The sequence below is a fragment of the Lissotriton vulgaris genome, chromosome 1_1 (assembly GCF_964263255.1).
Source record: "Lissotriton vulgaris chromosome 1_1, aLisVul1.2, whole genome shotgun sequence".
Taxonomy (NCBI): Eukaryota; Metazoa; Chordata; class Amphibia; order Caudata; family Salamandridae; genus Lissotriton; species Lissotriton vulgaris.
The window spans coordinates 1,423,507,050-1,423,520,892 of NC_141685.1; the positions used below are offsets into that span (position 1 = coordinate 1,423,507,050).

Consider the following 13,843-nt stretch of genomic DNA (forward strand, 5'->3'; position numbering starts at 1 on the left):
TTGATTTCTTGTGGCCAGGATAATGTCAATGAGCCAATATTGTCCTGAGGCATCGTGGGCGGCTGTCTTGCTGTGTTGTCTACTACTCAGGTTACATTACACCCGAAGCAGTAGGAACTCACTGTTGACTGTGGTGTCCTTGGCGCTGTTGGCTACGCATGTGAGCCTAGGTTTGACTTTCCACACAAAGAGTGCCATTGCTTATATGCTTTTGCCACATGTCTAGGCCAAAGCTTCGTAGGCAATTTCTCTTCTGATGGGGGAGGCACAAAAATTTCTGTTAAACACCCAACAAAAGCCGGCATGGGTAAAATAATGCCAGAACTGATCGCAAAAGAACTGCCTGAAATCGTATCAACCATTACCACTGTACAGAACACCATTTCTGAAACCAATATGGATATCAAAATGATCAGTGCGGACAATAACATCTATCAGTGAGCAGATCGATGTTTGGGAGCAGTGAAAACCAGCTGGATCACATGGCAGGAACAGGCTGCGTTCAGGGTCAGTGAAAATTACACATGGAAGTAACAGACATAGCGGACAGGCTCTGTGCCATCCCCACAAATTAGAACAATAATGAGATGTCCTCATTGTTGGTATTAATCCAGATTATAGGACTAGGGAAGTTAGAGTTAAATTTGGTTGGGTTGAAGCTCTAGTGTCTTTTCTTATTCAGCCATAGATTCAGCTATGATGTTTAGTTGCCTATGGTTCTGATTTTGTCCTTTAAAGTTAATCCCGTCTCTTCCTCCAAGTATCACAGTGTATCACATATAATGTACTAAGAGCAAGGATATGACTCATCCCCGACATTCACCCCTTATTGCCTGTTTATGGAACGCTAGTCCAGCATTCTTGTTAGTGCCTCTTTGAAACTGGATGGATTTGCTTTTGTTATTGTCTTAGTTATCTCGGCAAGTTTTAATGTAACTGCAGACAGGCCTGCCTCTCTTTTCCTATATTTTCTGGCCTCTGAGACCCTGGCTACCTGTCTGGCAAAATTAATGTGATGTTTGGAGGCAGACTTGCTTTATGATTTGGGTCAGTGTATTTACATAGAATGTGATGTGTATTAAAATAAAAATACTCTGGAGGGAGGAAGTGTTGTTCCACCTTTACCTTTGTCACTGCCAATTCTGCTCCTGACCCCCATTTCCTTAGCCTGTGCTCCACCTTCTCCCTCCCCCGACAATTATTATTAATAATTGGGTTGATACCGATCACCACAGAAACTGCTAACGTTTTCTCTACAGCTCTATAAACCACCCTACATTTAACATTTATCTCAGTTTACATGGTTTGGTGCTGTGTAAAAGTGTTAATTTAAGCCTTGCGTAATAACTTTTCTTAAGCTTTCGTGCATTTTATTCCAGGGTAAAAGGATCATTGATGAAGAAGGCGTTGAGAGTATCAATGATATGTTCCATGAAAATGCCATGCTGCAAACGGAAAATAACAACTTGCGAATGAGAATAAAAGCCATGCAAGAGACACTTGATGCACTAAGAAGCAGAATAACGCAGCTAATGAGTGACCAGGCTAACCAGGTGCTCGCAAGAGCAGGTAAGGGCCAGTACTGTTATACATTATTAAAGTCGATGGCATTCTATATTTAGAAAGAGGTGGTTTCCAGATCTGCACTCTTTTTCAGACTCTCGTTATATCAGTGAAAGCAGCCTCTTTTTGTGGATTTTATAAGGCCTATTTTTCCCCCTGCGCCACTTGCATCATTATAGACTACTTTAAGCTGCAAGATAGACCCTAAGTAAATCTTCTCATAATTTGGGGATGTTAACTTTTTGACATATCATTCTTTGTCGCATGTTTTCAAAAGTTTAATTGATAAATTCACACATTTTGCAGTGATGCCCTTTTGGAGCAAAGGTGAAATTATAGGAGTGTGCCAAAAAGGTTTCTCAAATGTTGACTAAGCGCGATGTCGTCATAATGACTGAGTTAATTCATTTCTTTTTACATCTGCCTCATCTGCTCTTTCATAAGAAAATATAATGACATGCTAAATCTAACATCTGGCCACAAGTTTGATAGTTGGAGATTGTAGGGCCTGGCTATGAAATAATGAAGCAGTCAAAATTATCCTTTTTTGTATTCACTTCAATGGGAAAAAGTAGTAATAGAGCCTGCTTAAAACAGCCCTCTCATATTTAGACTGCCAATATTTTTATCTTTTCAAAGTATATTCATTATCCTCAAGAAAAGAAGGAATGCAGCTGATTCGACTTTGCCAAATAAGGACAAAGGCTTCTGCTACAAAAGCCTTTTGAATCTCACATCTTGACTGCAAGGTTTGCCCAGCGATGACACCCACTGATGACACTGTAGTGTAGTTGAGGGCGGCTTAATCATTGAAGCTTTACAGGAGATGCAAGATACAAAGAATTCCCTTGTTGATTCTTTGAAATGCACTTCTGATGGATACTTCTAACATCAGATTTGTCACTCTTAGAATATCCTAGGCATCAACCTAGATAAGGAGAATTCTCTCTACATTGACTCCCAAGTGCTGCTAGGTTGCACTCTTATTTCTCCGCAGTGACCTTGCCCGGTCTCAGAAATAACAGAGCAGAGATATAGTTGCCCCACCTGCCTGTGCACTTACATCAGTTCTGTGCTTTCTGCACCCTTCAAACCACATATTGAGTTATGGAGTTATGCTTCCAAGTTTCTCGGCCTTCTGATGACTCCCAAGAGAACAATTTCGAGTAGTGTGCTAGGGAAGAAGTGTACCCTGACGACAACAGGTTTCAGGATGTTCCGTGACTCCAGAAAGCAAACATTGGTATCACACCTTTACCATGTGTGTCTCTGGTGCTTCGGTGCTTGTCACGGCTCAGTCATGCGAGAAATATGCCCTCATGCAACCAAAGCTGTCAGAGAGCGAGAAGCTACATTGTACACTATAGTCTAGAGAGAGCTTACAAATGACTCTAAACAAGCTTATTTTTATTATAATTAGGGTAATGCTCTTTCTAGGGGATTCTCTAACAGCAGACTCCTTCCGTCCTTGTGCATCCTCATTCTGTAGAGTGGACATCCGCACTTTGTAAATATGTCCTACTTTTGATATCAGTGCACTGTCATCAACCAACAATTTGTTTGGACTGATCTGCGACTGAGAGTGCGGTAGAGAAGAAAATGAAGAAACTGATATCAGTTGAGGAGTGGCACCTATATGCGACTTAACTGTTTTACTTCTGGGGCTGTGCGAGGTTCCTCTAGAGCCCCACTGAATCACGTACTAGTACGCAGGAATCATTCCTGGAAGGATTCTTCTCATCCTGTCTTGTGTCTGGCATATTTTAAAGGTGAGGCATCTACAGTAAGATACTCCACAAGGAAGAGCATATCAAAGGTAATTAACTTGTTCTTCTGGAATACATTTTCTCGTCCTTCCTTGGGGTAAATCACACACCCGTGTTAATAATCAACTGTGACTGTCACTTGAAAGTTAGGAAAGTTATTTATTTTCTGTGTACCACAATAAATGGATAGTAAAATAGTAGATTAGCGGGGCAGGAAACTGGGATCGCAAGCTTATTATGTGGAGCTTCAAACTGTGCCACCCTCTTCTCCTTCAAAGAAACAGGCTGTGGTGTTATTTGGTTCAATGTTGAATTTTTCTAGATGGGGTAAAAAAGGAGCCATTGGATGAAGACAAGTTGGCCTCTAATCAGGACTTTCGAATGGACTTGCGGTTCACGGATATCTTTGTCAGATTTGTGGTTACCAGTGTCCCCTTTAGGAGCCTCGAGTTTTGTCTTTCTGGTTAAGTGAAGATATTTAGCATATGTGTCAATAGTTTCACTTTTGTGCAGAAATATTGTTGGAAAATGTGCTACGTCGTAGTGAAAGCTGACCATGTATTGGCCATGGCTCCCTGTTGCCCTTCCTCCAGGAACATGGGTTTTCTCTTATTAGTATTAAAGAGAACGGAAGTAATTTTTCACAACCTAAACGTTTTTTTTTTTAGAAACTGCAAGCCACAAGCACATATATGATGGGCCTGCCTGTGCCCCTTGGCTTCATTGCTTCTAAGGGCTATTGTTAGGACAGTTTTGTATAATGTATTTGTGCCCCAGTTAATGCTTATTTATGCTTCTTTTTGCCTTAAAGCGTGCTCTCAATCTCCCACAAATATTGTAGAGGAGAGAATATGAGGAATGGAGGTGCAGTCTGTTCCAGTTATTGCTAACATTGAAGATCCTCTTTTTTGTTTTAAAACATTTTTTTATTGGCATTTTCAACATTTCACCATACTTTGCATACCAAGCTCCCAAGTAGGCCTCTTCCTACTGGGACACACTACAACTGTAATCCACTTCCCCTCCTTCAGACACCGGGAGTGGCCGGATGGCTATCCTGCTGTATCCCAACAAGCAGCTGACCCCAAACAGTGAAATATTCCTCACCTCTAACTACTCGTAGACAGTTGAGGTGTTGCAGTATAGGGCTATACAGGGTGTGGCTGGATACCACTATCTTAGGCTGATGATCGAGACAGAAGGTGGCACTCAGTGTGACTTGTATGTCGTACGTCCTCATGCATTGGTTTTGGGCCCCCACATGTGCACCCTGGCACAGTATCCTCCTGCCGCCAAGCCCCAAACGCCGCAGGCTTGTGATCCCTGCCATCCTCTATCCCTCATCTTGTTCCTCCCTCAAGGTGGTGACTGGTAGTGGCCAGTTTACTTGTACTTGGTGCTCTATATTTTGTTGAATTTACAGGGACAGTTCTGGGCCTTGTACACCAACTCCTCTGCCCTTATACACCAATCTAGATTGGATTCCCATTCTCGCATTGTAGGCGCAGAGGAGCTTCCTCATCGTTTAGCTATGTCCTGTCTCCCAACAGCGAGGTTCACATTCCCAAAAAACAATGTGCACCTCATCAGCTTTTCTGCTCCCAGATGCTCAGGGATACCAATTGTGGTGTGAGTTGTACCTGTGCCTCCTTCACCTTGGACAGTCTGGCTTCCACCCTCTCTTAGTACACCTGCAGTGTTGGGCATCCCCAGATAGTATGGAGCAAAGTGTCTCTGCCCACAACCTCTCAGGCAGAGGTCTGTGTCACCCTTGTGAAGCAATTTCAGTTGGACCGTTTGAAAGCTTGCCCTTATTGCCACTTCTCTCGGGTAGGAGCAGGCCTTGCCCCACGCATAGTCATCCATTCAACCCAGATCCTATTCCCCCTTGCAAGTCCTCGTAACCGCTTGTTATCAGATGACCTGCTACATCAGTAAATAATAGTAATATAAACCACAGGGCCAACCCATAGACCCCAATTGCTAAATGAGTATGACTATAATTATATAACAACACCACCCACCAAAGGTATCATTTTAAGATGATAATAATCAATACATTGCAAAGTAATTAATGAAAAATAACCACCATGTAAGAATAAAAGAACAAATGAAAACATTTGACCAGGGGACATAGACAAATATCAAATATGTTTTTCCATAAAATGTTCAGTGTATAAAGTAAACACCCGGTGGCAGTTGTAGAGATATGCAGCTCAAAATGTGGTCAAAGATGGAAACACTGGCAGACTGGCAGACTATATAAAAACAAAAATGCATCATTTAGTTGCTTATTAATCAATATTGTTCAAAACCCCACTCTCCATTTATAAACATTAATAAGTCATTCTTGCCTTATATGTCAGTGGTATTCCTACCTGGTTATTCCTAACGGTTATCTTTAGGAAGATGGAATATTATCTCTGATGAACATTGTAGTATGTATGTATGGAGGCTATAAGATATTTGGACAGTTCTGTTCTTATGCCCTATCTCCTTTCATTCCTTTTCATTCTAGATTTCCTTGAAATGTCAATAGGGTTTTGAAAATGTGTGGTATCACCCATGGAGCATGAATATACTTTGATATTGTATATATATGTATGTATAGGCATTTATATAGCGCACTACTTTTCCGTAGGGTCCCAAGGCGCTTCGACCGCTGCAAAACCCTTCCTGGCTTCCCTGAGAGATGGTCCCTTAATGGGTATCTCCAGGGTGAGACCAGAAGGTGCACACTTGGCCTAAACTGCGTTAGGTTTTTTTCTTCAGTCACATGGCTGGGCACATTTTGCCTGCATGTCTGATGCATGATTTTTCCATTCACTTTTGTGTTCTTATTGTTATTTCTGTCAGGAGATTGCTCCAAATAAGCTACTGCTACTGCTGTTGTTGTTGTAAAGCTTTATTCGAGGTATATACTCATAAAAGCACAAACATACATTTAAAAATACATATTAGTTAAAAATCAGTATTTCATACTTGTAAATACATTTAAAACAGTTGTGCAAGCTTTAACAATAAAAAGGTTGTTTAAACTTTAAAACAAATATCAGATTGTATTAACAGATATAGCCCTCCGCCTAACGGACCATGCCCACCCCAAATACTTTGCTGTTCCCAGAACAATAGGCATGTCAGTGGAAGTACAGATGATTCTTAGCCCCTCAACACCACTAGATGCCCCAAGGTTTCGACAAACTGGGGCCAGCCATACTCTCCTCGGGATAGCATAGGCCTCACTCAAAAATAAAAAGTGGGGGGGCGTGGCCGAGCGAGAAGCGAGATGGCCGCTTAGTTTGCGAGCTCCGCTCGCCACGGCATGAATCCTGTCAATATCCTGCCTTCCCCTGCTTGCACAAGCTCGGGGCCGACCTGACGCGGCGTCGGAAGAACTGGTGATTACCGGGCGGCAACTCTGGAGTCTAGACGTGACCGGCAACCCTCTCTTTGATCCTTTCCGCCTGGGCCGTGGCGGAGTCAGGCTGCTGGCTGAGGGGCCGGAGGTTGATCCCGGCCGCTGATGTCACTTGAGGACGCGGCTTTGCAGGCCAAGACGCCCATAGTACGGAGAGGCGGGAGGCGGCACTGGAACTGCTCAGACGGACGTAGTGGACGAGCGTTGCCCTAGATACGGACGCACACACTGGAGATTCCACTTCGCCAGCTAGTAAGACTGTTCCTTTGTTCTTGAGGCTGCTTGTGTGGGTCGAATGGACGGGCGGGGGTCGCCATTTTGGATCGGGCGCAACGTTACATGCACTTTTGGACTTGGGACAGACCTGTGCATTTTTCTCGGACCTCAGTGACATGGAGGTCGGCAATCTTGCACGCGGTTGATGGGTCTGTCCCTGATAATATGACCCCGTGCCCCACAGCGCGACTACTGCCTGCGCTTTCCATAGGGCGTCCAAAGACTGAGTGACCTGCATACGGCCATGGTGGAAATGGCGGATTGCTCGTAGCAGCTGAGTGTGGTGACGGCCCTCGTTTGGTGGATCTCCTACTGGCTCTTCGGCTAGGTGGAACTGTGTGGGCTTCTGGCACTGGTTGGGGAAGAAGCTACATTCAGTGCGAGAGAGTTTGTACCGGCCATGCAGGATGGAACCCACGGTTCGGGACCTCATTGTTGCTCTGGGCTCCCTCCATCTTGCTTGGGTGGGAGGAGCCAGGGAACTTGGACGGAGACTGGACGCCATTATTACCCTACCGACGGATGAGAGCCTCGACGATCCGAGGAAGAGAGGTGCCGCAAGCGGCTCTCCACTGGTACCGGGTGAACCTGCTATGTATCTACAGGTGGCTCCGTGGGGGGCCCTGGCTAGTGTTGGAGACGGGTCCGAGTCGACCGACCGCGCGAGTGCGGCCTGAAACTGCAATGCAGGCAGGTTGCCTCCATGGAACTGTTCCTTTTCCCACCCAACCTGCGCTGCCCTTATTGTGTCGCGATTTGGGAGGTTGGCCCGGAACCTTGCTGCAGCGCCTACATGTCTGGAAGGGCTGTCTTTTCAGCCCCTTGATGCTGGTGTCTCCCACGGAGTTGGCTCTGCCTTGCTTGCCTGGTTACCCTGATCTTCTGAGGTTGTACTGCATTGCTAACTTTCAGTGGCCCCGTATTAATGGAAGGGTCAAAGTGGGTCAGGGGTGAATTCTTCTTCCATATATCGAAGGACGGATGCCTGGTCAATTATTGTGATGAGGACGCTTTCCTGATCTGTACTACGACGCCACCATTTCTTGTCGATTTGTTGGTCTATTTGTGATCGTGCCTTAGCTACTTGATGCGAGCGGGGGGGAGGGCAGGGGTCTGGTTTTAGTTACTTTCCCCCGTTTCTTCCCTTTCTTTGGGGTATTTCTGGGGCGACAGGCACGTTAGTTGGGGGGTGGGCCATAGCCTCTTTGACGTGCAGGGTGGGGGGTTTGTATACTCTTTACTCTATGGCCTTTTCCTAATTAAGTCTTTCTCTCTAAATTTCGGGTATTCGTTTTGAGGGCGACAGGCACGCTGCCAGGGGGGGGTAGGCCGTAGCCTCTGCAGGGGTGCAGGGTGGGGGGTTGGGTGCTGGGGTTCTTGTTTTGTTTTCCCTTAGTTACTATGGGCCTTTTTTTCTTCTTCTTCTTTTCTCTTGTGTTTTCTCTCCTTTCTTTTCTCTCATTTTCTTTGGATCGATATGCTGGGTCAGTGGGGTACCTCTCGTTGTTCTCCGCTTATCGCGGTCCTGTGGGAGGTACTAGGGTTGTCCTACGTTTCTGGGATGGGCGATGACTGGTGTGTTACTCGTACGGTTTTTGTTTATCCTTTTGATAGTTTTTAGCACTGGTATCCTAAATATTTGCTACTTAACTGCTCTGTTGTACGCATTGCCCACTCGGTACTTATTGCTAGACTGTGCAGCATTTGATCCTTCATATTCTATAAATTTAAAAAACGAACCTTAATTCCTCCTGTATCTCAGTGGTCGCTCTGGTTTCAGTGTAACTTGACCTGCTTGCTGTTTTTATTGGTGTGCTACTGAGTCACCGTACATTTGCTAATGTGCTACATATCGTAGCCGAGGCCGGCCAGGTGGTTGTAGGCCCGTAACTGTCTGCTGATACTGCACAATAAAGGTTTTAAAAAAAAAATAAAAAAATAAAAAATAAAAAGTGGCCTATGCTTTCATTGGTTGCACCACACACCGGGCAGCATGAGGTATTCGAGCTCCGCCATCTACCCGTCAAGGATATCAGGGGAAGGGAACCAGACCTTAACTGGAAAAATAACTTCCTGTCCATTGGGACAGTAATACTGTCCCAATAATGTTCTAATACAGGTCTCATTTTAATTTCCAGAAATCTCCCCCCCATTGTATAAAATTTTGTACTTCTCCAGAGTCTTCCATCTATGTAGTCCCAATACAGGGTCTTAATGGTGTTTTTACTTGGAAATACTTCCCCAGATGGATTATCCCAGAGATTAGGGAGGCCGAGCTCACCCAAAACAACCCTGAGTTTCTTCAACCATGGTATTTTGTGAAAGGTGTCAGCTTTAATTAGGGCTAGAAACCCGTCGGCATAATGCCGAATCTCTGGGGTAGTCCAGAGGCGTCTCCAATAGAGAATAGGCCGTAGTCGAGCTCGGTCACTAACAGATCTCCTCCCTAGATCGAGACCGAGCGGGATTAATGGCGCACTCTGAGGAAGCCCCGTAATTCCCCTTAGAAACCTATTCTCTGATGTTTGCAAGGGAAGAAGCTTCTCAAAACCCCACACTTCTGCCCCATATAGGGCTGACCCTATAGCTTTGGCATCGTATACGAGGAGAACCGGTTTTATAGGCTTGGTTTTTGATTTTGTTTGCTCCACCCAAAGTGCCCCTGAGATCTGCTGATGCCTCAGGACCGCCTTTCCCATATGGTGAGACCAACCTGGCTTACTAGATATCTCAACCCCAAGATAGGTAAAAACACTAACTACCTCGAGCTCACTGTTGTTCAGAAATATCCTTGGGCGAGGTCTACGCCTATGAGAAAAAGCCATCAGATTGGTCTTGCCAACATTAACTTCAAGGCCATGCTCCCCACAGAAAACATCAAATATATTTAGAGCACGCTGCAATCCAGCCGGGGTTTTGGACAAAATTAAAGTATTGTCAGCGAACATCAGGATCGGGACCCTGAGGCCCGCTAACGAAGGTGCATCTACACTTGCGTCCAGCATCCTACCCACAATTCCATTAATAAATAGGGAAAAGAGCAACGGTGCCATTGCACATCCCTGTCGTACCCCCCGTTCGACCGGGAAGTTGACAGAAGATTCCCCATTCAGCCCCCACTGGACTTTGGCAAAGTTACACTCGTGCAACCTCATGATCAAAGTGAGCAACTCGGGTGGGACCCCCATTCTGCTCAAAACTGTCCAGAGCTTGCTCCTTGGGACCAGGTCGAAGGCAGCCCGCAAGTCGACAAAGGCGACATATAGGCTGCCCTCGCCAAGCAACACCGTCCCCCACCTCAACATGGTGAAACGGAATACTTGGTCTACCGTGCTGGTTGCCCGCCGGAAACCTGCCTGGTAGGGGGACAGAGCATTGTTCTCCTCTACCCAGTCCATCAGTTTGTTTACCACCATCTTCCCTACCACTTTTTGGACAGTGGCAATCAAACTTATTGGCCTATAATTGGCGGGGAGTGACCGATCACCTTTCTTATAGATGGGTATGATTATTGCTCCCTTCCATGTTTCTGGGATTGCAGCCCCCTTTGCAATGGCATTTCCCAGTAGGGTCACATACCTAGCCCACCGTATTTTATCATTTTTAAATACATCGGAGGGTATCCCATCTAAACCCGGTGCCCTACCCCCTTGTAAGGAACAAATTACTAGTTCTACTTCTTTAGGGGAAAACAAACTTTCAGTACAGTACTGCTACTGCTCATCCCTGTGTTGAAGGGCTGCTGTTTTTGCAGGGAATGCCGTCCTGCGTCACACTCACATGCTCCATAAACGTGACTGTATGTAGGCTATTCACAAATGCACAGTCAGTCCTTGTTCCCAATGGCCCCTATGTTTCCTAGATAACTTCTGGACAGGTAGAGTCGTTCAGGGGGTCCGCTGAGCACTGAAGAAGGCTGTCTGAGAAAAGGGCAAACGGTGTAACCGGTTGATGAACTATAAAGAAAAGTTATACTTCATATATGCATTGATGGATATAACAAGGACATTGATGAAAACCATACTCCTTTCGGGAACATTTTGATTAAGAAGGTCTACTTGTTTGGAAAATGCAATAATCACCAGGATGGAGGAAGAACAAAAGGCACCCGATAGCGGCACTTAATGCCTCATTGGAGAAGTTGAAACCTAGTCATTGCTACTTCCACTACCCAAAATACCCCAGCAATGCAATGATGTCTGCCCCTTGCAAAGAAGGAACACGTTTGGATACCTTTGTGGAAAAGTAGTATTTATTTAATCAAATACTATTAAGATGATTAGTGCTCTCATCATCTGAAACAGATGGGTTGTGGAATAACATTACTCCATTTCTAGATTTAGTTCTCCAACTGGCAGCAAGACATGGACTGAAAGAATACAAGTCGGGGCATTGTAAGAGTAAAATTGACAGTATCAACTCCCATTTCCATAGAACAGAAGCCCACCTGTTAGTTGTATCCTTGAGCTGTAAATGCATTTGTACATCTGAAATTTCTAAATGAATTGCCCTATCTGCTTAGCTGGCTTTAGAACTCTATTCACTCCTCCTTTAACCATGGTTAAAATGGCTTAACCCTGATTAGCACATTTAACTTTCCTGTTATGCCATAGTATATGGTGTAGAAATACATCTGTAGTCTGGAAAGTTAAATACTACTGGTGGTCCACAACAACTACTGTGGCATCCGCTTGTGTGACACAGCAAGAATGGCTTCAGCCCTACTGTTGTAGCCTAACTGCTGCAGTGTAAAACATGCAGTGCAACCTGTTATAATAACCTTTTTTGACAAGTAAAGGCTTACTTTTTAAATATTAGTATACCCCCCCCCCACCCCTCCCCCCTCCGAAGTTCATGGTATTGAAGAGTGGGACATGTAGGCGGGCTATACCTTTCAGGAGGTTCAGACTGTTAACTTCCCCAGGGATTCTCCGCCACCCCCTCCCCTGGTGGCACATTGTATGGCATTCTACTGGGGACTCGAGTAGCTGGCTGGACCTGTGGTGGAGACTGACTAATGGAAACCGGTGGGTGGCAGTACCTGATTAGAACTGGCTGCGCGCACCCTGGTGAGTGGAAAGATAGAAGAATTGGAAGGGGCGCAATAAGTCTGGACTGCGCTGCCTGATTGCGATATACTCTGACTCCTTGGGAGAGCAGTCTCGATCACACAGACCCGAGGGGAGTCCCCTGACCACGCACCAGGTGGGACTGTTTGGCAGGAAGTGAGAGGAGGTAGCCCACAGACATTCTCACTGACCCCTCCTATGGTGCATAACGCTCGTGTGGCCCTCACACTTATTGACAATGGTCAAAGTTGGGATGCCTCCAGATGCCCAACAGACAAAGATGGACCAGTTCACTGCAGCCGGGCCAGAGGAGCCCCGCAGAGTGAGGCTGGAGGCGGCCTGCATGTCCTGCGGGTCTCCAGGGGAGCACAGATCCTGGCAGCAACAGTGGCCTCCTGCGCAAATGTACAGGCAAAGATTAACTTAGTCTCCCTCGATGCAAACCTGCTGTGAGTGCTCTTACGTAAAGTTGCAGTAAGATCCATAGCGATGAAGGAACAGGTCAATCAATTGCAGGAGGAAAGATCATCACTTACAGCCACGATGGCCCCCTCACGTTGCAAACACAGCATCTGGAAATGCAGAAGGCTGCTCCTGGAGATGTAATCTATGCTTTGTGGGGTTCCCAGAGAAGGTGGAGGGTACCACTCCTGCACTATTCTTGGAAGGGGGGCTTAGAGAGCAGATCCCAGAGGTGGTCCCTTCACCAGTCTTTTTGACGGAAAGGGGGGACCCCCATAGACCATAGTAGCAAAGATCCTTAGCTATAAAGACAGGGACACCATCCTTTAGATAGTTCAAAGTTAGGGGTACCCAGTTTTTAACAACCATGTGATTGGACAATCGTATGGGTGGGGGTGGTCAATCAAGAAATTGAAAGCCACAGGACTAAAATATATGTTACTCTAACCGATTAAACTAAAGGTGGTGTGCAAAGGACGTTTGCATTTCTTCACAGGTCCAGAAGACGTGTGGGATTGGCTGGAGGTCCAGGGTGAGGGTCGCACCGGCTCCCTGCAACCGAGGGTAGCCCCGGCCTGGTCTTGGAGAGGGCAGGACAGAAAAAGAGCATACGCAGGAGAAAGCCTGCCATGGACACCAAGCTAGTCATGAGATGAGTGCGCACTGGAAGTGGAAAGACGAAGACTGGAATGGGGGAAGCTAGGGCCCTGCTGGAGACGGTCACCTCTGCAACATCTGCTAAAAGTGACTCAGATGTGGTGGAAGACATGCCATACTTTGAGGCAAAGCAACACTTATACCAGTGAACGGAAATCAGTTGCTGTATCTGGCTTCTAATTGACCTACCTCCCTGATCAAGGGTAAAATGAATCCTGCTTAGATCCTGACTACATGATCTAAGCAACTGACGTAGGATAGCACAACAGGATGCAGAAGCTTGGTTGGGACCAGATCGGATAGCTCCTAAGACAACTGTATGTACCCTAATAAGATGGCAGTGTGACTAGCGGTTGTCATGAGCTGCTTTGGGCGGCAAAGGTCAGTCAGGCCAGACCAGAGGCCCACCACCCCCTACCTACCTACTCACTTAGTCTCTTTCTTCTCCTTTCTGGGTGGAGGAGTTTTCTTTTCCTTTTCTATCTCTTCTCCTCTTTCACGGCATTGACCTCACCCTTATACCTACTCTCGCTCCTCACTACTTGAGTTCTTGGGATGGAGTGAGAGGTGAGTGACTGTTGCTTGGGAGAGGAGTCTGGTGTGATTAAGGGTGGAAGGGACTCGTTGCGGAG

The 13,843-nt window shown here is 45.9% G+C and overlaps 1 protein-coding gene across 7 annotated transcripts in view; it reads left to right on the plus strand.

The window, feature by feature from the left end:
• The window catches only part of KIF21A (kinesin family member 21A), an 863,983-nt gene that overhangs the window by 241,070 nt on the left and 609,070 nt on the right, over positions 1 to 13,843 (plus strand). For all 7 annotated transcript variants that reach the window (XM_086967225.1, XM_086967228.1, XM_086967231.1 and 4 more), the window contains exon 9: positions 1,380 to 1,569. In XM_086967225.1, coding sequence (XP_086823351.1) covers positions 1,380 to 1,569 — 190 coding nt within the window. The remainder of the gene's footprint in view (positions 1 to 1,379; positions 1,570 to 13,843) is intronic.